At 42.0% G+C, this 24,165-nt stretch overlaps 1 protein-coding gene across 1 annotated transcript; it reads left to right on the top strand.

Annotated features, from left to right (window-relative positions):
* Nucleotides 1-268: 268 nt before the first annotated feature.
* On the top strand, nt 269-17,119 carry Prdm9 (PR/SET domain 9). Its single transcript, XM_090332181.1, has 10 exons — nt 269-825; nt 1,173-1,296; nt 1,592-1,699; nt 6,525-6,574; nt 9,308-9,464; nt 10,363-10,464; nt 10,678-10,949; nt 11,291-11,358; nt 13,135-13,328; nt 15,341-17,119. The coding sequence occupies exons 1-10, from the start codon at nt 715-717 to the stop codon at nt 17,020-17,022; spliced, it is 2,868 nt and encodes a 955-aa protein (XP_090188307.1). The 5' UTR covers nt 269-714; the 3' UTR covers nt 17,023-17,119.
* Nucleotides 17,120-24,165: the final 7,046 nt, after the last annotated feature.

Here is a 24,165-nt window from a genome sequence, read left to right as displayed (position 1 = left end):
TAACCCAGAACCTCCCAGCCCAGAACCTCCCAGCCCAGAACCTCTCCACTCAGAGCCTCCTAACCCAGAACCTCCTGCCCCAGAACCTCCCGGCCCAGAACCTCCTACCCCAGAACCTCTCCACTCAGAGCCTTCTAACTCAGAACATTCTAGTTTAAAAGCCTCCTAACCCAGAGCCTCCTAACCCAGAACCTCTCCACTCAGAGCCTTCTAACTCAGAACATTCTAGTTTAAAAGCCTCCTAACCCAGAGCCTCCTAACCCAGAACCTCCCAGCCCAGAACCTCTCCACTCAGAGCCTTCTAACTCAGAACATTCTAATTCCAGGGCCGGGAGTTTGGCCTAGTGGTTAAAGTGCTTGCCTAGCATGCATGAAGACCCGGGTTCGATTCCTCGGTACCACATACATAGAAAAAAAAAAGAACATTCTAATTCCAGAACCTCCTAACTCAGAACCTCCCAGCCCAGAACCTCCTAAGCCAGAACCTCCCGGCCCAGAACCTCTTCACTCAGAGCCTTCTAACTCAGAACATTCTAGTTTCAGAGCCTCCTAACCCCAGGACTTCCTACCCCAGAACCTCCTAACTCAGAATATTCTAATTCCAGAACCCCCTAACCCCAATACCTCTTAACTGAACACTTCCTAACCCCAGTACTCCTAACCCATGCCTGTTTCTGTGCAGTTCGGTGGGCTCATTCTTCAGTTCCTTCTCAGATGGAAGGAGCCCACTCCTTCATAGGTGGCACTGTCCCCACCATGAGCATACCAGACAGTTCCGAAGAGGACAGCCCAGAAGAAGCAGGAAGACCTGGAAGCAAGCCCAAGGTAGACATGTAGAAAAAGGCAAGACCTACCCAGAGCAAGAGAGGGAGATGGGACAGGAGCACATGAGGACCACAGACTCTCGAGAGCACTAGCTTTGAGCACAGAGAGGCTCAGGGACAGAGCCCAAGCCAAGAGGTCAAGTCCCAGGGACAGCAAAAAATAACGTTTTATACAAGTTAATCTGTCTGTAGATGGCTAGGACAACATCCAGTTAGAATTGCTTAAATTGGCACCTGTGGAGGGAGAGAACATTCTCTGCCATAAGATAGAGAAAAGGCCAAGTTCTCTGTTTTTGATCTCTGCTACTAGACTACAAAGAATATTTTGATTTTTAAATTTCTCCCTAGGTCAAAGATGCTTTCAGAGACATTTCCATGTACTTTTGTAAGGAAGAATGGGCAGAGATGGGAGAATGGGAGAAGATCCACTATAGGAATATGAAAAGAAACTACAATATGCTGATTTCTGTAGGTAATGAGATCCTGAGTTAAGAACATACTTGGAAACAAAACACAAGTCTCCAGTCCCCCCATCAGTTTGTATCTCTCTCAGATGGCTACAGGTGTCCACAGGAGACAAAAGAGAGGGATTTTTTTTTTCTTTTGTGTTGGTAGGGGGCTGAATATTTACACTGGCCAGCCTGAAATCACATCCTCACTCTCCCGGTTTGCCTGGTATTGTGGTACCTTCCTCTACAATTATTACCCTTTGTTCCTCCTCACACTGCTTGATTCCCTTCTAGAAGGAAAGTTTTGCTTCTTTCCAGGTCTCAAAGCCCCACGGCCAGTTTTCATGTGTCATCGAAGGCAAGCCATAAAGCTCCAGGTGGATGACACTGACGACTCTGATGAAGAATGGACACCCAGACGGCAAGGTGAGGGGACAGGATGATTTAGAAAGTATCCCCTGAAATGACACAAGGTTTGGATTTCAGAAATTCCTCAGAAATTGACAAGGAAAGTGTTCCTTCAAACACAGAAATGTCAAGAAACAAGCAAGATACAAGACTATAAATACAGTAAGAGGCTATTCCTATAAAGCTTAAAAAGTGAAAATAACATTTCATTTATAGTATAATCATAAAATGAATTATTATAAGAATAATAGTATAATAATACAATCTGAATGTAAACAAGAAAGATCTAATCCAGAATAGTTACTACCACAAAAAAAAGGAGGAAAGGCTGGGAGTGTTGCTTAGTAGTAGAGTGCTTACCTAGCATGCATGAAGCCCTGGGTCAATTCCTTAGTACCACATATACAGAAAAGCCAGAAGTGGTCCTGTGGCTCAAGTGCTAGAGCGCCAACGCTATCGCTCTACCACTGGGGCCACAGCGCCATTTTCAGTTTTCTAGTGGTTAATAGGACACGAGTCTCACAGACCTTTGTGCCAGGGCTGGCTTTGAACCACAATCCTCAGATCTCAGCCTCCTGAGTAAGTAGGATAATAGGCATGAGCCACTGACACCTGGCAGTTTTATATTTTTAAAATTTTGAAGTAGAAACCATAAGATCGAAGCAGTGATGGCTGAATGCTGAGATACATTAACTGAGTGATGAAAGATATAAAGGTTTTCTGATTTCATTTTCCATGCTTTTCTATAAACTATCATTTAAAAATCATTTATCAAACATTGTTATCCAGGTAGTATATTGTTTTCATTTTTATTTTATTTTCATTTTACAGAATCTCACTATGTAGCCCAGGTTGGCCTTGAACTCAAGATCTTCTTATCTCAGCTTTCTGAATACTGAGATTACAGGTGTTCACCTCTGTGCCAGAATTAAACGGAATAAAGGAACCTTAATTAAAGTACAAAATTTCCCCAAAACTTCCAAACATTAATACCATAATAATTTGATTATTGGAGTAAATGTCTTAAAAGAGGAAATGATTAACATTATATAAAGATAGAAAATTCATTCATTTATCTTTACATTACATAGTTATCTTTCCCCAAAATGAACCTGATTCAATTCTTTTGAATCTGGGAGAGTGTTCAAGAAAGTAATTTAATTTCCTGGGTCTTTCCCACACATCTTGAATTATAGATGGCATCAGGTTAATAAGGCAAAACATACTCATAGAAATGAGATGCTTATTTCCTCTTCTACTACTTTAACAGGAGAGTTTAGGTGAAAAGAATCAATATACCTAAACTGGACATTATCATCTTTGATTATGCCTGTGATTCTTCATCTATGTATTTCAGTTGTACATGGATTTGAAAGCCCAATATCTGGTTCTGACATTAAGACAGTTTTCATGAAAATGTATCTCACATGGTTTACTACATCAATACATCTTTATCTCATAATACAATCTCCAGTGATAGTTGATGTATTGTTTTTGTACGTGGTGGCAGGAAATCATATAACATAATTCTCTTAATAGTTCAAGTTAAAGCATACAATACTGATAAATACATTCACATTATTGAGTAACAGGTCTCTATCCATGAAATAACACTCTATATTCTCTTCTCCCTGGAAAGCATGGTTCCAATTTCTGTATGAATTCAATTGCTTCAGCTGCTTCAGAGCAGGGGAATAGTGCCACATTTGTCTTTGAGTAACTGGCATGTTTCATTTAGCCAATTGTCACCTGCATCAGAATTCTGAATATGACAGGATTTTTTTTCTTCTTTAGGACTGACTAATGTTCCATTGCATGTATAAGACACCTTTTTTTAATTTCAGTTTTTTATTCTGGAACTTGAACTCAGGTCCTGGGCACAGTCCTTGGCTTTTTTTTGCTCAAGGCTAGTTCTGCCACCTGAGCCACAGCTTCACTTTTGCCAAATTAGTGCTTAATTAAAGATAACACAGACTTCCCTGCCTGGGCTGACGAACCACAATCTCAGATCTCAGACTTCTGAGTAGCTAGGATTACAGGCATGAATCATCAGCGCCTGGCTAGCCCATAGTTTCTCTATCCATTAATTGGTAGTATTTACATTGTTTCCACCTCTTGGCTATTCTACCCCTTTACAACTCAATTGTATTCATAATGCTTCAGTGGCAATGAATGTGCCAATATCTTTTAGGACCGACCTTCCTCCCTCCCTCCCTCCCTCCCTCCCTCCCTTCATTCCTCTTTCTATGTATACTAGGAAGTTGGACTGCTAGATCATAAGCTACTAGTTATAATTTTTTTTGCCAGTCCTGGGCCTTCGATTCAGGGCCTGGGCACCATCCTTGGACCACAGCACCACTTCTGTTTTTTTCTGTGTATGTGGTACTGACAAATTGAACCTAGGCCTTTGTGTATGCTAGGCAAGCACTCTACCATTAGGCTATACTCCCAGCCCCTTGCTTTTAATTTTTTGAGTGCTTCTCATACTATTTCCCACAGCAACTGCACTATTTTATATTTCTACCAATAGTGAGCAAAGGTTTCATTTTTTTCCCAGTTCTGGGGCTTGAACTCAGGGCCTGGGCACTGTCCCTGAGCTTCTTTTGCTTAAGGCTAGCACTCTACCACTTGGGCCACAGTGCCATGTACAGCCTTTTCTGTTTCTGTAGTACTGAGGAATCAAACCCAGGGCTTCATGCATGATAGGCAAGCATTCTACACTAAGCCACATTCCCAGCCCCCATTTTTTTGCCAGGCATGGGACTTGAACTCAGGGCTTGAGTACTGTCCTTGGGCTTCCCTCAAGGCTAGTGCTCTACCACTTGAACCACAGCCCCACTTCCAGCTTTTTCCATGTATGTGGTACCGAGGAATTGAACCCAAGTCTTGGTGCATGCTAGGCAAGCACTCTACCATTAGGCCAAACTCCCGGCCCCCAGCTGGGAGTTTTAATAGTAAGCATCTTAAGGAGTATAAATGATGCCATGGAGATTTTTTCATAACTCATAAATTTATTTTAACGAGAAAAAAATCAGAAACAAATCTTAGTCTCATCCAAAGACACTCAAAATCATTTTTCCTTCGGACAGCCCTTCAAACTGCAATTTTGTGACCATGTAATAAAGGCTAGCTTAAGGATTTTTTTAAACTTTCAACCTTAAAAAGAAAGATTAAACAATTAGGCTAGCACAAAAGGTACTCAATACATACTTCCCTTTTATCAAACAAGCTAGTATTTCAGGACAGTGTAACTATGCAGAATACATATAATACATATGTTTACAAAGCAAACACTATTAGGAATATTAGGATTGAATTTTCTATTTTAGTGAAGAATGAGATTAATGTTTTAAGTAAATCACATTAAATGTTTAGATTGCTTTCCATAGTAAAACCATTTTCACAATACTGATTTACCAATCCATGAACATGAGGCTCTTTCCATCTTCTCACATTATCTCAATTCTTTTCTCTGAGGTTTTATAGTTTTCATTATAGAAGTCTATTATCTCCTTAGTTAAATACATACCTAAGTTGATTTTTAAGACTATTATAACTGTTTTCTGATTTTGTTTTCAGCCTATTCATTTTCGGTAGAAAAGCTACTGGTTTTTATATGTTAATCATATACCCTGGCACATTTCCATTAGTGTTTATCAAATCTTAGAAGTTTTCTGTTGAATTTTTTTTTGCTAGTCCTGGGCTTAGGCTCAGAGCATGAGCACTGTCCTTGGGTTTTCTTAAGGCTAGAGCTCTACCACTTGAGCCACAGCACCACTTCCAGCTTTTTTTCTATGTATGTGGTACTGGGGAATCGAACCCAGGTCTTTGTGCATTCTAGGCAAGCACTCTACCACTAGGCCAAACTCCCAGCCCATTCTGTGGAAATATTTAGGATCTTTTAAGTATAGGATCATGTTATCTGTGCATAAGGATAATTTAAGTTTTTCCTTCACCATTTTGACCTAGTTTCTTTCTTTCTCTAGGTTTACTCCTGTGACTAGAGTACAATATTGAAAAAGAGTGAAAAGAACAGACATATTTGTCTCATTCTTAATGTTAGCAGAAATGATTTCAGTTTTCATATATAGCCTTTATCATATAGTTCCCACTATTCCTAGTTCCTTCAGAGCTTTTTTTTTTTGGGTGGGGGGGACAATCCTGGCTTGGACTCAGGTCCTGAGCACTGTCCTTGGGCTTTCTCAAGGATAGAGCTCTACCCCCTTGAGCCACAATAACCTACTCCAGCTTTTTTCTATGTATGAGGTACCGAGGAATGGAACCCTGGTCTTCCTGCACGCTAGGCAAGCACTCTACCACTAGGCCATACTCCTGGGCCCTCTTCAGGGCTTTATCATAAAAAGATGTTGAATTTTGCCAAGTGTTTTTTCTATACCCATTGAATTGATTGTGATTTTTGTCATTTATCTTGTTTAAGTGCTGCTTTCTATTTATTGATTTATGTATGTTGAGCCACCTTCATCACTGAAATGAAAGTAAATTGACCATGATGTGTGTTATTTTAACTATATAACTTTTTCTTCTTGTTCCTAACAAACTCTGAGCCAGAGAAAAAAGATTCCAAAGATGACCCAACGGTGATAGGAAAATGCTTTCTGAACTGTCATTAAGGCTTATCCTTCTACTTTGAGAGCAGTTCTACTTTTCCTTAATTTCTTCAAATCATTCATCTCTTTGTTTCACTCTGTGTTCATAAGCTATCTGTTATAATTTAATTAGCATTTGGTGACAAGAAGCACTGAATGGAGTTTGCTGCCAAAAAGGAGAATCCACAGTTTAGAAACATTTTCTAACCAAAGCACTGCTTTCTCATCATTTTTAGACAAATCTCCTTGGGCAACTTTCAGAACAGACCAGAGTAAGCATAGGAAGGTAAGAATCTTCCAAATCCTGTTGAGAAGTAAACTTTCTTCATGGATCCAAACACAGGTATAAGAAGAAGGCCTCCCTTTCCTGATTTCAGCTGCACATGACCCTTGTCATCATCATCATCATCATCATATTAAGATTCAATTAACATCAACAACAATCACTACCATATATTTTATTTTCATAATAGTTTAGACTTTTTTTAAATGTCACATGAATAAACATATTTGAATACCGCAACAATCCAATAAGGCAGGTAGGAAACTATACTCACTTACTAGATGAGAAAATTGAAGTCTAGAAATGTCAGTTAATGTGCCTGAGATTACATTTAGTGGTGGTGAAGTCTACCAAAACACTTCCTGTAAACACACTTACAAATTCATATACACTTGCATAATATTATAAAGTCTGAGTTAGCCACACACCTTCACACCGTTCACTGAGTAATTGTTCCAACCCAAGATCATCTCTGTTATGCCAAAGTGATAGATGCACCAAGATGAATACACACTGCGTGTAAACTCTGAGGAAAGCTTACCAACACCCAGAAAATTTGTACTGTTGGTGGCTCAGACAAAAAATAAGACTATTCTTATAAGAAGCAGCTCCCAGCCCTAAGGAGTTTCAAATTTTATGGATGAGAAATGACAAATAAAACATAGTTACATCTCCTTCTGAGGCTGATTTCAAATGCCAGTTCTGGGAGGAGGAGGAGGAGGACGAGGACGAGGGCGAGGAGGAGGAGGAGGAGGAGGAGGAGGAGGAGGATTGGTCCCTTCTTTTCAGCTCTAATTAAATGACTCTGGCACTTTCTGCTATTGTTTGTTTAGTAGTTGCCTTTCCATGTGAGTCCTTTGAGTGGCTGGACCATACTTAACTTTCTTCAGAAGTCTCAGGTAGTAACAGACTCCCCTCAATGTTTTTGGAATAAATAATGTTATAATTAATAACAAAATTAGAAACCAGAAATTTAGTAACTAAAATTTTAAGTAACTAGAAAGTTAAGTGCAAGTAACAGGCTCAAGAAATACTGAAGATAACAACTTTCAATTCAATTTCAACTAATTTATTTCAACAAGAGATTTAAGAGGAAGTAAATTTATATTGGGGCTGTAAAAGAAATGGTTAGTTTCACATTGATGCTATATTTAATAACTCACAAGATTCTTTAATAGACATTTTTGTGTGTGTTCTGGGCCTGGTACTTGAACTAAGGACCTAGACACTGTCCCTGATCTTTCCTTTTTGGGGGGGGTGGCGGGGAGGGCTGTTGGGAGCCAGAGTGGAATCAAACTGTACCTTGACTTGCATCAGACAATGGCTTTATTGTCTTATTGTTTTCTGGCCCTATTCTATGTAAATGACCTGAGAATTACCATATGAATGTAACACCTGGAGGTTCCTGGTCCGGAGGAGGGAAGAAAGGGGAGTGAAAAATAAACGCGGCAGTCTTTACCTGGACTGCGGACATCCCGGACCCGGTGTGTCTGTCTCTCTTCTATTTCTTCCTAGTCCTTGCCCCCTATTTCAGGAACCCCAATCTGTGAACCCTGGTTTGCTGCCGGTTGGCCCCGGCAGAGGGCTAGCACTCTACAGTTTGAGTCACAGCTATTTTGGTGGCTCATTAAATATAAGAGTCTTACTTCTGCTTGGACTAGCTTTAAACCTTGATCCTCAGATCTCAGCCTAATGAGTAGCTAGTATTATAGACATGAGCCACTAGGGCCTGGCTAGTGAACATTTTTTTGCCAGTCCTGGAGCTTAAACTCAGGACTTGAGCACTGTCCTTAGGCTCTCTCAAGGCTAGAGCTCTCCTTCTTGAACCACAGCACCTCTTCCAACTTTTGCTATGTATGTGGTACTACGGAATTGAACCCAGGTCTTTGCTCATGCTAGGCAAGCAGTCTACCTCTAGGCCAAATTACTGGCCCTGATGAACATTTTTTACTTTATACTCTCACATCAAAAACTGGCATGTATACCAAGTTATAGAATTATTAAATGGTACCTACTTATTCAAGCAAAATTACATAGAAACAAGTTAATCTAATTTCAAAGTCAGCTATTTTTTTTTCAAGTTGCAATTTGAGACTTCTAGCTTCATATATTTAATTGTCCATATTGATCTCGACCAACAGTATCTTCCTAGTCTCACTATTCTGGCATCTCATTTTCCAGATAAGTTATGTACTTCTCTACTTTTCCATGTGTTCTCTTTTATTAAGTATCTCCTCATTCAAGCTTTAGTTCCTTCATTCACAGACCTTGTATGCTCTTCGGTTTGTATTCTCAGGTGCTCTCACTCAGTCTCATTCATATAGATTTAAGAGGAACCTCATAGGAGACTACAGCCTTAGAAAATGGGTTCTTTTTTTTGTCAGTCCTGGGGCTTGAACTCAAGACCTGAGCACTGTCCTTGGGCTTTGTCAAGGCTAGTGCTCTACCACTAGAGCCACAGCACCACTTCCAGCTTTTTTCTCTGTATGTGGTACCAAGGAATGGAACCCTTCGTGTGTGCTAAGCAAGCACTCTACCACTAGGCCAAACTCCTGGCCCCAGAAAATGGATTCTAATTCAAGATTCACAATCCATTTAGTCTCTTCCTTTTTTCTTCCTGCATTCAAACAACTCAGGATTTTTCAAGAGCTGTTGAAACATTAGCTAAAGTATGCGTATAAAATATGTTATAAACTATAAATGAATGTTATGTTTTATATGTGGCTTTCATTGAAGGGAATGCCCAAGACATCATTAGGTGAGGAATCTAGTTTGAAGAAGTTCTCAGGAATTACAAATTTGCCGAAGACAAGTGGATTAGAACAGGTCCAGAAACCAGTGTCTGCTCCTAGAAAAACTAGTACTTATGGACAGCACTATAAACCAAAATTGGGTAAGAGAAAATAATTTGGAAACTTTGGTGATTTTTGAGGTTCTAGAAATGTTGACGAGGGTACTCTAACTATGTGAGCCAGAAATAGGCTGAACTAAATTGTGGAACTAGTAATTAGGTTGCCATGGAGCAGCATGTAAGAACTTTGACTATGAAATTACACATGAGTCATTATCCACATGGAGGCTCACAGGCTATGGTACATTTTACAATCTCCCTGAGCTTCTGAATGTTAATCTGAAGATCAAAGGTAAAGATGTACAGCCAGGCACCAGTGTCTCACACCTGTCATCTTGCTACTCAGGAGGCTGAGATCGGAGCATTGTGGTTCAAATCCAGCCGGAGCACAAAAGTCCTGAGATTCTTATCTCCAATTAACCACCAGAAAACCGGAAGTGGTACTGTGAAGCAGTAGCTTTGAGCTAAAGAGCTTAGGGACAGTACCCAGGCTCTGAGTTCAAGCTCAATGACTGAAAGAGAAGGGGAAAAAAAGTACAGCCTGTATGTTGTCTGAAAGCAGTAAATAAAACATAAAATAATAGATACATACAAAGTGTCCAATAAATCTGAGACCACACATTTTCAATCCTGTATGTCCAGGCCTTTGCTCAATACTTTACAGGCCCTCAAATATTCTGAATGAATACATACATGAATGAACCATTTGATCAAGTAGAAACTAAATCTGAAAATGGGAATAGCCAAAATTTAAAATTGAATTAGGCACATGTAGTCAGTGTTAACGTGAAGTCTTTGTCTCTCTGAGTTATAGGTTAGTGAGGGAACACTATATAAGAAGAATAGATGATAATTTGATAGCAAAATATTTCACATTGCTGAAGAAATAGGGACAAACACTCTAGATTTCCAACTTTACTAATTGTTGTTCTTCAACTAGGACCCAGGACAAATGAAGTAGCAATGAGGATGTACAGCCTGCGGGAAAGAAAGGGTTATGCTTACGAGGAAGTCAGTGAGCCTCAGGATGATGATTACCTCTGTAAGTGACCCTCTGAGCCTGTTCATGCAGAAGTCTGAAATGTGCTTGTATAATAATTCATCATGTAATTGTGCCCCCAAGTTGCTCTCTTACTCTAGTAACTTCAAATGAAGACTTAAGGGGGAAACGATGTGCGTTCTGGGCTCTTTCTGATGATGGTGAAATATGGGAAAGTACATATTCCTTGACTAATCCTCACTGCTCTTGCCTCAGATTGTGAGCTGTGTCAGAACTTCTTCATCAACAGCTGCACTGTTCATGGGCTACCTATATTTGTAAAAGACAATGTGGTGGACAAGAAGCATTATGACCGTTCAGTCCTCAGTCTGCCCCCAGGGCTGAGAATTCAACAATCCAGTATTCCTGAGGCTGGGCTAGGAGTATGGAATGAGGAACGTGATCTGCCGGTGGGTCTGCACTTTGGCCCCTATGAGGGCCAGATCACAGAAGATGAAGATGCAGCCAATAGTGGATACTCCTGGATGGTAAGAAATGCCTCCTTTATCCCTTTCTTCTGATTCCATATATCCCTCTCTGCCTCCAATGAAACACTACTAGGACATGGACAACATAGTTCAGTATATTTGTGGTATCTGCATAAACATGTTACTCCTGATTTAAAATCAAAGGGTAGTAAATAAGAAGAGTATGGGAAAGGCAAAATGTATCCATACCTTGAAGAGCCTCTGTTATGACCAAGATAAATTCCCTCAGATATGTAGACAGCATCCTATGTGTTCAGGCTCAAAGAGCATCACTGAAATTGAGTAATGTGATTGTACTGATTATTACTCGAAAGCATTTAACTTATCTTTTTGAAACTCAGATCACAAAGGGGAGAAATAGCTATGTGTATGTAGATGGAAAGGATAAATCCCAGGCCAACTGGATGAGGTAAGTCCAGCAGTAATCGTCAAAGTTCTTGAGCAGCTTCTTATCCTTAAAAGACGTGTTTCCTTTCTTCTATATCACACCTTCCTCAGTGGATCCCCAAATATCTGTTTCTCTTTTTTTTCCCAGTCCTGGGAACTGAGTTCAGGGCCTGGGCACTGTCTTTGGACTTTCTCAAACCTTGAGCTCTACCACTTGAGCCACAGCACCACTTCCAGTTTTTTCTATGTATGTGGTACTGAGGAATCAAACCCAGGTCTTCATGCATGCTAGGCAAGCACTCTACCACTAGGCCAAACTCCTGGCCCGTCTTTTCTCTTTTGCTCTACACAGTTCCTTTTAAATCATGAATAATTTGGAGAAACTAAATAAAAATATAAATACTACAGCTGGGTGCCATAGCTCAAACCTGTAATTGGGACTTGTGAGGTAGAGGTACTGAGATCTACATCTGAGGCCATTCTTAGCATAAAAGTTTGTAAGACCCACTTTGCAACCAATGGCTGAGTACATTGGTACACACTTGTTCTCCCAGCTAAAGTGGAAGTACAAGGGCTGGATGAAGTGATATATCTCCAGCAACACAGGGAAGCACAAGCAGGATGACAACACAAGCCAGCCAGGGCATAAAAATACCTCAAAAATAAACAACCCAAAAAAGGGCTAGTGGCTCAAGTGGTAAAGTGCCTGCCTTGCAAGAGGTAAGTTCAGTCACCCCTAGTTCCACTATGCATGTACGTATGTATGTATGTATGTATGTATGTATGTATGTATGTATGTAGATATGTGTGTATTTAATCGCATCAAGACATAAATTTTCATGAAAGACAAAACTGAGACATCAGAGTAAACACTGGAGGCCTAACTTCATTGGGTACCCCAAATTGTAGCTAGATTCAGCATCTATAAAGCACATACTGTGTGCTAGCTCAGAAAATTGGCTTCAGTAGTTGAACAAATCATATAGTCTGTTATTGTGAAGAACATAGGAAGACAAAAGTGAGACATTTCATTGTAGGAATATTTCACTATAATTTTTCCTATTTTTTGAGAAGTACGCAGTACCCTAATAACCTACAATAAAGGGGCCTTTAGTCCATGAGGGTAGAAACTCTCCCAAGCCTCAGGCATATTAGCTCTCCATTCTGAGACAGACGAGAAGTGAGCTTCAGGAAACAGTGGGTTTATGATGTATGCTATAACCCTATGTCAGGGGGAACCCTTTTCTTCTTCGTTTTTTTGCCAGTCCTGGGCTTGAGCTCACGGCCTAAGACTTTTTTTCTATGTATGTGTACCAAGGAATCAAATCCGGGTCTTCGTGCATGCTAGGCAAGCACTCTACCACTAGACCAAACTCCCAGCCCAGGGAACCCTTTTTTTTTTTTTTAAATCAAGAACAAACACTATAAATAAACTACAATTTCTCTCTATTATGTTTATTAAACAAAGAGGTCTCTGAATTTCTGTGTGGACTTAATGGAGACAGTAATGAGTAATGAGTAAGGCCAATCTAAAGAAAATTCCTTGGGCCAAATGTTAGACGATGTCTAGAAGCAGAGTACATGTCCCAACCCAAATCAATGATACAACCAAAACTCATTTTAGGTAATTGGGAAATCACTGTGTTTTATGTGCAACCAAGATGGGGAGAAGTCTGGAACTGGGCTTTGAAAACAGTGCACTTAGCATTCCAGAGCGGATTACTACTAGGAGCAGATTCATCAGGGAGCAGAAACTTGCCATCTTACTTTTCCTTCCCTGTGCCTGCTTCAACCTTAGGTATGTGAACTGTGCCCGGTATGATGAGGAGCAGAATCTGGTGGCCTTTCAGTACCACAGACAGATCTTCTACCGAACCTGCCGTGTCATCAAGGCAGGCTGTGAGCTGCTGGTCTGGTATGGGGATGAGTATGGACAGGAACTGGGCATCAAGTGGGGCAGCAAGTGGAAGAAAGAGCTCACAGCAGAAACAGGTGGGCCTCACTGTGATTCCTTAAACAGGAGGGGAAAATATGGAATCTTTTTTCGATTGTGGAACTTTTGAACTCTGGGTTTGGGCACTGTTTCCTGAGCTCTTCAGCTCAAGTCTGCTGCCCTACCCCTTGAGCCACAGCACCACTTCTGATTTTCTGGTGAATGAATGGAGATAAGACTTTTTAGTGCCTGGGATGGCTTTGAACTGAGATCCTCAGATCTCAGTCTTCTGAGTAACTAGGATTACAGGTGTGAGCCATTGCACCTGGCTAAAAACAGAATTTTCTTTGGGAATTTTCAGGTATCATCACTTAAGTAAAGCAAAATGCAGCTTAAAGTCTTTAGCAAAATTTCAAATTAGGTACCTCTGAAATTAAAAATGCATTTTGTGTGACTTTATTAGGAAAATGTTTACATTTTTAAATATTTGTCCTGGTTTTAAATTTAAAATGTAATGCAAAATACTGTGATAGAAGGCTTAGAGGTCAAACAAAGAACCTCCTGGCCATTTCAGTTACTTCTGGCCATTTCAGTTTCTTCTTAATTTCTTCTGTATTCCTTGCATATGTCATTGTTCATTCATTACATCAAATAGTTATCCTGTGAATTTTCACTCTATGCTAGTAGGAAGAAAAATCAGTTAGAATGAGGATTCCCATATAGACCTGTGCATAATGTGAGACAGTGACTCCTGCCTTGAAGAAAATGAATCCAGGAATTGTGTGCCGTAAGAACCTTAGTGATGTGAGGTTGAGTGTGGCATATATGGTCAAGGAAACTTTCTCCTCAGAGGTAACATTTGAGAGGGAAGGATAGGCAAGAGCAGGAAATTCCAGGCAGAAGGAGCAGCTGGTACAGCTTCCCTGAGGCAGAAAAAGTAGGGTATTTTAAGACTGGCTGAGACCACTCAGAAGAAGGAAGCCTGGAAATGTGGAACCTATAACTAAAACACTAGAGATGAAGCAATGGTAGAATTTTCAGTTACCTGTTCTAAGACATTTATTAGGTTAATTTTTGGAAAATAGGCATTAGTGCACAATCCCCTCAGAGGTAGCATCTGTCTCCAACTTAGAAAGGGTGGTAGTTTCTATAAAAGTGAATAGGAGAAGACAGAAATTTGTTCAGGGATATGTTTAAAAATGAGGCTTCCTGTAGTATTACACCGAGTGAAATAGATCAAGAGCAAACAGTTGGTTTGAGGCCCGAGGAAGGATATATTTTCATTTTATCATCTATGGAACACTGAGAGAGAAGCAATTTATTGTCAAGTCAAGGCAGCAGGAGCCAGAGTTCTTTAGTCAATGGGACCTGGGCTACACTGCTTGTCCAAGCCTGAGTTCTACTTTTCATGGAAAATCCAAATATTTAAGGGTCCACAATCCTTCATCCCTTTTTGAATGGGGTGACTCAAAATTAAATTTATTCACATATTCTGTATATTGCCATAATGCTTCCCAAATTCTGACATTTGTAGATCTTCAGACTGGATAGATCCCAATTTAGTAGATCCTTTTTTCCTCTTAGGGAGATAATAGTAATAGCAACATCACTATCACTAATGACAACCCTACTGAAACCATAAAATGTTGGCATTTCTCAGTAGAATGATATCCCTTCTGAGAGTATTTCAGGAAAGGTGCTCAGGAATCTGAATGAGGTAAAATGAGGGAAAGGATAGGGGAAACAGGATATGGCTTAGCAGATACTTACATTTATGGGCCACAGCCCCTAAAGCTCTGTCTATACCAGGAGTAAAACGGCTTCTGACGACAGTGGTAGGTCGCATGTCTGGCTGACAGGCAGTAAGGATTCCTGGTGTGAGCTTTATGAATTCCTACTGAGGATGAAGTGAATAAAAATGAATGGAAAAAATGAACAATAGGGGAGAACTTGATGGAAGTCAGCTTGTGTTAATATGTAAAACTGAATGTGGTAGAGTCACCATGCAGCAAAGCAGATACCAGATAGCATGTCCACATCCATCCTGACCAAAATCTCCTTCTTTTATCAGAACACAAACTGGAGATCCATCCTTGCCCCTTGTGCTCTTTGGCCTTCTCCAGCCAGAAATTCCTCAGTCGACACATGGTGTGCAGTCACTACTCACAGACCTTTCCAAGAATAGCTTTCAGAAAAAACTTCCAACCATGGGATCCCTATCCAAGGGATCAGCTTCAGGAGCAACAACAAAAATGCAACCAGAATGACAAAGTTGCGGGTCAAGAGATCAAAGGAAGCTCCAAACCCACACAACAAAAGACAAGACACGGAGTTATTTCAAGGGCCTTTTCCAGCCCATTCAAAAGACAAATGGGGAGATCCGGAGAGAATGAGAAAATGGTGGAGGAAGTACTCAGAACAGTCCAGAAAGTGAATCCAGATGCTACAAGCAAATTATTTGTGAAAGCAGGAACCTCAAGAATTGTACGAGTACATAATGAAAAATGTGGCCAAGATTTCAGTGAGGAGTCAAATATCACCCAGCACCAAAGGACACACACAGGGGAGAAGCCCTATGTCTGCAGGGAGTGTGGGCGGGGCTTTAGTGTGCAGTCACACCTCACCAGGCACCAGAGGACACACACAGGGGAGAAGCCCTATGTCTGCAGGGAGTGTGGGCGGGGCTTTAGTGTGCAGTCACACCTCACCAGGCACCAGAGGACACACACAGGGGAGAAGCCCTATGTCTGCAGGGAGTGTGGGCGGGGCTTTAGTGTGAAGTCACACCTCACCAGGCACCAGAGGACACACACAGGGGAGAAGCCCTATGTCTGCAGGGAGTGTGGGCGGGGCTTTAGTGTGCAGTCACACCTCACCAGGCACCAGAGGACACACACAGGGGAGAAGCCCTATGTCTGCAGGGAGTGTGGGCGGGGCTTTAGTGTGAAGTCACACCTCACCAGGCACCAGAGGACACACTCAGGGGAGAAGCCCTATGTCTGCAGGGAGTGTGGGCGGGGCTTTAGTGTGAAGTCACACCTCACCCAGCACCAGAGGACACACACAGGGCAGAAGCCCTATGTCTGCAGGGAGTGTGGGCGGCGCTTTAGTAAGAAGTCAAACCTCACCCAGCACCAGAGGACACACACAGGGGAGAAGCCCTATGTCTGCAGGGAGTGTGGGCGGCGCTTTAGTGTGAAGTCACACCTCACCCAGCACCAGAGGACACACACAGGGGAGAAGCCCTATGTCTGCAGGGAGTGTGGGCGGGGCTTTAGTGATAAGTCAACACTCACCCAGCACCAGAGGACACACACAGGGGAGAAGCCCTATGTCTGCAGGGAGTGTGGGCGGCGCTTTAGTAAGAAGTCAAACCTCACCCAGCACCAGAGGACACACACAGGGGAGAAGCCCTATGTCTGCAGGGAGTGTGGGCGGGGCTTTAGTGTGAAGTCACACCTCACCCAGCACCAGAGGACACACACAGGGGAGAAGCCCTATGTCTGCAGGGAGTGTGGGCGGGGCTTTAGTGTGAAGTCAACACTCACCCAGCACCAGAGGACACACACAGGGGAGAAGCCCTATGTCTGCAGGGAGTGTGGGCGGGGCTTTAGTGTGAAGTCAAACCTCACCCAGCACCAGAGGACACACTCAGGGGAGAAGCCCTATGTCTGCAGGGAGTGTGGGCGGCGCTTTAGTAAGAAGTCAACACTCACCCAGCACCAGAGGACACACACAGGGGAGAAGCCCTAGGTCTGCAGGGAGTGTGGGCGGGGCTTTAGTGTGAAGTCAAACCTCACCAGGCACCAGAGGACACACGGAGTCCAAGCCACATCACAATAATCATAGAAATGACCAATGTAGCCACTGCACATTCCACACCCTTACCTGATGAGGCTTCAGAGAAGTCTATTGGTCCTTTTCAGTCAGTCCCCAAGAGTTCAATGTGTTCAGAAATAATGGATTAAATAAGTCCTCCACTTGTATGTTAAGACATGAAATTGAAAAACAGAAATATCTTAAGTACTCAAAGGATGTTGACACACTATTGCCAAACTCTTCCTCTCCTTATGTTCTTAATTCATGTCCTAATAAATGCTCTGTTTCTACAAATCCAAAGACAATGCCATTGATCTCATTCTCTCTGTATTATTGAAAAAGAAGAGTGCATGAGGGGATCAGGAAACTCACACTGGAGATGAGGGCTTCATAAAAACTCAACCTCTGAGCTGGATGCAGTGGCTCATGCCTGTAATTCTAGCTACTCATGAGGCAGAGATCTGAGGATCAAAGTTCAAAGCCAGCACAACCTCTAGAAAATGGGAAGGGCTGCTTGGCTCAAGGATAGGGCAGTAGCCTTGAGCTGAAGAGCTCAGGGATAACACCCAGGCCCAAGGGTAGGGTGATAGCCTTGAACTGAAGGGCTCAGGGACAGTGCCTAGGCCAAGTTCAAGCCCTGAGAGCCACAAAAAAAAAAAAAAAAACAACCCTCAAACTTTGGAAATGTGTATGCCTTAGGTCATTCTAGTTAACGATTTGGAGGGTCAGTTCCAGGACCCAGAGAGAAATATGGAATCTAGAACAGACTTGGGTCAGAAAATGGGCTTCCCTGGTATCCTGAGAAGTGCGGCTTCTCTCCCTGTCCTTTGCTGCTGTGCTCCTTCTTTAGCTTCTCTTGGCTCCTCTTCTGGTTTCCTTCAATCTCTAGAACCTTAGAAGTAAAAGTTAGAGATGTGTGAGTATGCGAGTTCGTCCATGTGTTACGTATGGGGTGCATGAGTGTGGGAGGTTATGAAGGTGTTGGGAAGCCTGCACATATGTGAATAGGCACATGTGTATATGCATTTGTGCTATACATGTGGTCTGTGCCCATTTAGGTTGCCAATCAGGGAGGAAATGTCCTCCAGAGGAACCTCGAATCCTTCTGCAGAGAAACAAATAAAATCAGGCAGTTTGAACAATGGAATTAAGTAAGAATGAACTCATATCATTTGTTTAAAAAAACAGATTATGAAAAGATTCAATGATGCTATTTTGTTGTTGATGTTGGTTGTGGGACTTGAACTCTGGCTCTTCAGCTCAAGGCTACTGCACTATTCCTTGAGCCATAGCGCCACTTCTGGTTTTCTTGTGGTTAATTGGAGATAACAGTCTCACAGATTTTAGGGACTTTAATGCTCAGGCTGGGTTTGAACCATGATCCTCAGGTCTCAGCCTCCTGAGTAGCAAGGACTACAGGTATGAGCTACCATGCCCAGTGCCATAGTTCTTATTAAAGCCCATACATGCTGACAAGACTCAGCTCAGCTCAGGGAAGGTTAATGGCCATCTTGTCTCAGGGGCTCTTTCTCCAGCCATGGCTATAACTAGGCCTCATTTTACTTCCCTATCAGAAACAACTAAAATGTTTTTAGGAAGAAGAAAGGTCTGGGAGCCGGGAGTTTGGCTTAGTGGTACAGTGCTTGCCTATCATGCACGAAGACCAGAGTTTGATTTCTTGGCACCATATACACAGAGAAAAAGCTGGAAGTGGTACTGTGGAGAAAGTGGTAGAGTCCTAGCCTTGAGGAAAGCCCAAGGAGAATGCTTAGGCCCTGAGTCCAAGTCTCAGGACTGGTGGAGAATGAGGAGGAGGAGGAAGAGGAGGAGGAGGAGGAAAAGGAGGAGGAGCGAAGGGAGGAACAGGAGGAGAGAAGGAAGAAGAGGAGGAGGAAGAGGAGGAGGAAGAAGAGGAGGAGGAAGAGGAGGAGGAAGAGGAAGAGGAGGAGGAAGAAGAGAAGGAAGAGAAGGAGAAGAGAAGGAAGAAGAAGAGGAGGAGGAGGAGGAGGAGAAGAGAAGGAAGAAAAGGAGGAGGAGGAAGAAGAGGAGGAGGAGGGGAAGAGGAGGAAGAGGAGGAGGAGGAAGAGGAGGAGGAGAGAAGGGAGGAGGAGAGGAGGAGGAAGAGGAAGAGGAGGAAGAGGAGGAGGAGGAAGAGGAGGAAGAGGAAGAGGAGGAGGAGGAGAAGAAAAGGAAGAAGAGGAGGAGGAGAAGTAGGAAGAGGAGGAGGAGGAGAAGAGAAGGAAGAAGAGGAGGAGGAGGAGGAAGAGGAGGAGGAGAAGGAGGAAAAGGAGGAAGAGGAGGAAGAGGAGGAGGAGGAAGAGGAGGAGGAGGAGGGGAAGAGGAGGAAGAGGAGGAGGAGGAGGAGGATCTAAGCCTGCAGTAGCTCACACCTGTAATCCTGCCTACTCAGGAGGCTGAGATTTGAAGATCAAGATTCAAAGCCAACCAGGGCAAAAAGAACCTGAGACGCTTATCTCCAATTAACCTCTAGAAAATGAGAAATGGGGCTTGGCTCAAGGGTAGAGTGGTAGCCTTGAGCTGAAGAGCTCAGGGACACTGCCCAGGCCCAGGGGTAGGGTGGTAGCCTTGAGCTGAAGGTCTCAGGCCGAGTTCAAGCCCCATGACCCACAAAAAAAAAAGAAGAAGAAAGGTCTGAGGGGGAGAGAGGAGGCATATGCATCAGACAGTTATGGAATGGACCTTGCTGCCTAGAAGGAAAACTTACTCTGTGGCCTTGGATCTGAAGATCACTCATGAGGTGGAACAGGGCACTTGGACCAAAATGCGCCCAGGGAAGGATCATGAGGGCCCCTGAGGTGCTAGAGTCATGCCCACATGTCCACTCTTTCTTTGAGTCTCACTTCCCCTGTGGGGCTTCAACTCAGCCTGTTGATCCCTAATTTTTGAAAATATCACCATCAATTAAAGATACTGCCACTGACTCAGAAAAACAGGGAAAGGTGTCCTTTATTTGTCAGAGGACTACACCCAACTAGTCAGATAGTTGATCATAGTTACCTCCTACATGGGGCAAGGGGATTTATACACAGAGACAATAGTAACTAGTCATTTTAAACCAAGCACTTTTTGGAGGGTTCTGGAAAGATAACAGAGCTCAGCTTAACTGAGCTCTCGCCAAGACCATTTGAGCAGTCTAGCAGAAAGTTTATAGCTAAAGTTGACACCAAATAAGCTGAAGTAGCACAGAGATCTCAGTCAGAGAGGAAAAAGTCAGGCAGCCTGCTTAAGAAGACCGCTTTGAGCCCACACCAGCAGCTGCGGTGGCAGAGGCCACGGTGGTGGTGGAGGCTACGGCAATATTGGAGGCCATGGAGTAAGTGGAGGTCACCGTAACTGTGGCACCTGCCACTCCCCAGAGAAGCTGCGTCAAGACAAAGGCACCAGAGCCTGAGTGATCAACAGCCTTCTACCTATTTACCTCAGCAGACCCGGTGACTATGAGCGGAAATCTTCATCTGACCAGCTACAGACAGATGTGCATGGAAAAAGGAGCCAAAAACCAAGGGAAAGTGTGAATACCTCACTAAAGACATTCTCACACCGCACAGACAGGCACTGGGAAGGAAGCCCCTCCCCCGCCAGCTGAGAGCAGACCCTCCAGACCACTGTCACCTCTGGATAGATCAACTAGGTAAAAACTCAACAGAGAAACCTCAGAATTGAACAGCTGCCTAGACCAACTAGACCTAACAGACATCTGAAGATTATTCCACCCAGCAACACCAGAATATACGGGGGTTTTTGTTTTTTGTTTTGTTTTGTTTTTTGCAGCAACACATGGAACATTTCCTAAAATAGAACACATTTAGGGCATAAAGCAAACTTGTGCAAATTCAGAAATACTGAAATTATTCCCTGCATTCTCTCAGACCACAATGGCATAAAATTGGAATTAAACAGAAGTCTCCACCCAGGAAAACCCTGTAACTCATGGAGATTGAACAATACATTGTGGAATCACCAGTGGGTCATTGAGGAGATCAGAACAGAAATTCAACAGTTTATGGTATTTAACAAAAAGGAGCACACAAAATACCAGCTCCTTTGAGACACAGCAAAAGTAGCACTTGGAGGAAAATTTATTGTTCTGCGTGCCTATATTAACAAATTGGAGCAATCTCAAACCAACAATTTAACGGTGCACCTTAAGCTCTTAGAAAAACAGCAACAAACCAATCCCAAATCCAGTAGAAGGGTTATTAAATTTAAAGAAGAATTAAATGAATTGAGAGTCCAGAAAAAAAAAACCCATAGAAAGTATCAACAAAACAAGGAGTTGGTTCTTTGGGGAAAAAAAATAACAAAATTGACAGACCCTTAGCAAATCTAATCAAAACAAGAAGGAAGCACCCAAAATAAACAAAATCATGGATGAGAATGGAGCTATCACAACAGAAATTACCAAGACCCAGAGCATCATAAATACTTTTCAAACATTTATGCCAAAAATTTGAAAATCTATAAGAGATGGACGAATTTCTAGCCAAAATTGACATATCCAAACTGAACCAAGAAGATCTAAACCAACCAAACAGACCTATTTCAACTAATGAAATAAAAATGGCAATAATAGACCTCCTATCCAAGAAAAGCCCAGGACCTGATGGATTCACAGCTGAATTCTATAAGGCCTTCAAAGCAGAGCTCACACCAATATTCCTCAAACTCTTCAATTAAATTGAAAGTGAATGCTCTTTTCCAAACTCATTCTATAAAGCCACCATAACCCCCATCCCAAAACCAAACAGGGACTCATCAAAGAAAGAGAAGTATAGACCCATTTCTTTGATGAACATTGATGCAAAATGTCTCAACAAAATACTGGCCACTCATCTTCAACCACTCATCAAAAAAATTATACATATGATCCAACAGGATTCATCACAGGGATGCAAAGCTGGTTCAATACATGCAATAATTCATCCCATAATATAATTCATCCCATCAACAGGAGCAAAGACAAGAATCACAAAATTATCTCAATAGATGCAGAAAAGGCATTTGACAAGATGCAACACCCCTTTACGCTGAAAGCTCTGGAGAAACTAGGAATCCATGGAAAATTCCTCAGTATAATAAAGGCTGTGTATGACAAACCTACAGCTAGCATTATATTTAATGGTGAAAAGCAAAAGCCATTTCCTCTAAAATCGGGAATAAGACAAGAATGTCCACTCTCTCCACTCCTCTTTAATATAGTACTAGAATTCCTAGCCAGAGCAATAACGCAAGAAGCAAACATAAAGGGGAATCCAAATAGGGAAAGAGGAAGTGAAACTTTCCCTCTTTGCAGATGACAAGATTCTATATTTAAAGAACTCTATAGACTCCATTCCTAAGTTGCTTGAGCTGATTTGAAACTTTGGCAAAGTAGCAGGGTGTAAAATTAGTCCTCAAAAATCAAAGACTTTCCTGTAATGCCAACAACAAGAAGAGCAAGACAGAAATCAAGAAAGCAACTCCTTTCACAGCTCCCTCAAAGAAAATAAAATACATAGGAATTAACTAAGGATGTATAGGGCCTTTATGATGAGAGCTTTAAAAACCTGAAATAAGAAATTAAAGCAGAACTGAGGAAGTGGAAAAAAAAAACTCCCATACTCCTAGATTGGAAGAATTAACATCGTGAATATGACAATCCTGCCAAAGGCTATCTATAAATTCAGTGCAATACCCATCAACATCCCAATGTCATTCTTTAAGGAAATATGAGAAACAATCCAAAAATTCCTATGGAAAAATAAAAGACTTTGTATAGCAAAAACACTCCTTAGCAGAAAGAACAGCACTGGAGGAATATCAATACCAAACTTTAGACTCTATTGCAGAGCTATAATAATCAAAACAACTTGGTACTGGCACAAGGACAGCCCTGCAGACCAATGGAATAGAACTGAAGACCCAGAAATCAACCCACAGACCTATGGCCATCTAATCTTTGATAAAAGAGCCAAAAAAAAAACTAGGATGGAAGAAAGACAGCCTCTTTAACAAGTGGTGCTGGCAGAACTGGTTAAGCACCTGCAGAAAACTAAAGTTGGATCCTTCTATGTCACCCCACACCAGAATTAATTCCAAATCAATCAAAGACCTTGAGGTAAAAGCAGATACCCTAAAAACTTTGCAGGAAGGGATAGGAGATATACCAGGTCTCCTTGGCACAGGTTGAAACTTTCTTAATAAAGACTCAGAAACACAACAAATTAAAGGAAGCTTGGACAAATGGGACTGCATTAAACTTTAGAGCTTCTGTATAGCAGAGGACATAGCTAGCAAGTTAAATAGAAAGCCTATAGAGTGGGAGAAGATCTTCACTAGCCAAAAAAACAGACAAGGGCCTCATATCTAAAATATATCTACATCTCAAAAAATGGAATCTCTCAAAAACCAATCCTCAAAGCAACAACCATCCCATTAAAAGGTGGGCTAAAGACTTAGTGAGAGGCTTCTCTGAAGAGGAAATAAGAATGGCCAATAGACACATGAAGAAATGCTCAACATCTCTGGCCATAAAAGAAATGCAAATGGAAACAACATGAGATTCCACCTCACTCCGATTAGAATGGCCATTATCAAGGAATCTAATAACAGCAGATGCTGGAGGGGATGTGGCCAGGAGGGATCACTACTATACTGTTGGTGGGAGTGTAAACTCATTCAACCACTATGGAAAGCAGTGGTGATTTCTTAAAAGACTAAACATAGAACTCTCCTACGACCCAGCAATCCCATTCCTTGGCATTTACCCAAATGTCCAGAAACAAGGGCATACTAAAGCTACCAGCACAACCATGTTCATTGCAGCACTATTTATCATAGCCAAGATAGGGAACTAACCCAGATGCCCCTCAGTAGATGAGTGGATCAAGAAGATGTGGTACTTATACACAATGGAATTCTATGCTGCCATCAGAAAGAATGGCATCGCCTTATCTGTAAGGAAATGGAAAGACATGGAAAAAATCATATTAAGTGAAGGAAGTCAGACCCAAAGGAACATAGGCTCCATGGCTCCATGGCTTCTCTCATTTGTAATAATTAGTACACACTTAGGAC

Source organism: Megascapheus bottae, chromosome 4 (assembly GCF_031878675.1).
Source record: "Megascapheus bottae isolate mThoBot1 chromosome 4, mThoBot2.hap1, whole genome shotgun sequence".
In the NCBI taxonomy this organism is placed as follows: Eukaryota; Metazoa; Chordata; class Mammalia; order Rodentia; family Geomyidae; genus Megascapheus; species Megascapheus bottae.
The sequence above is the reverse complement of the archived record's forward strand: the minus strand, read 5'-3'. Positions and strand labels throughout refer to the sequence as shown.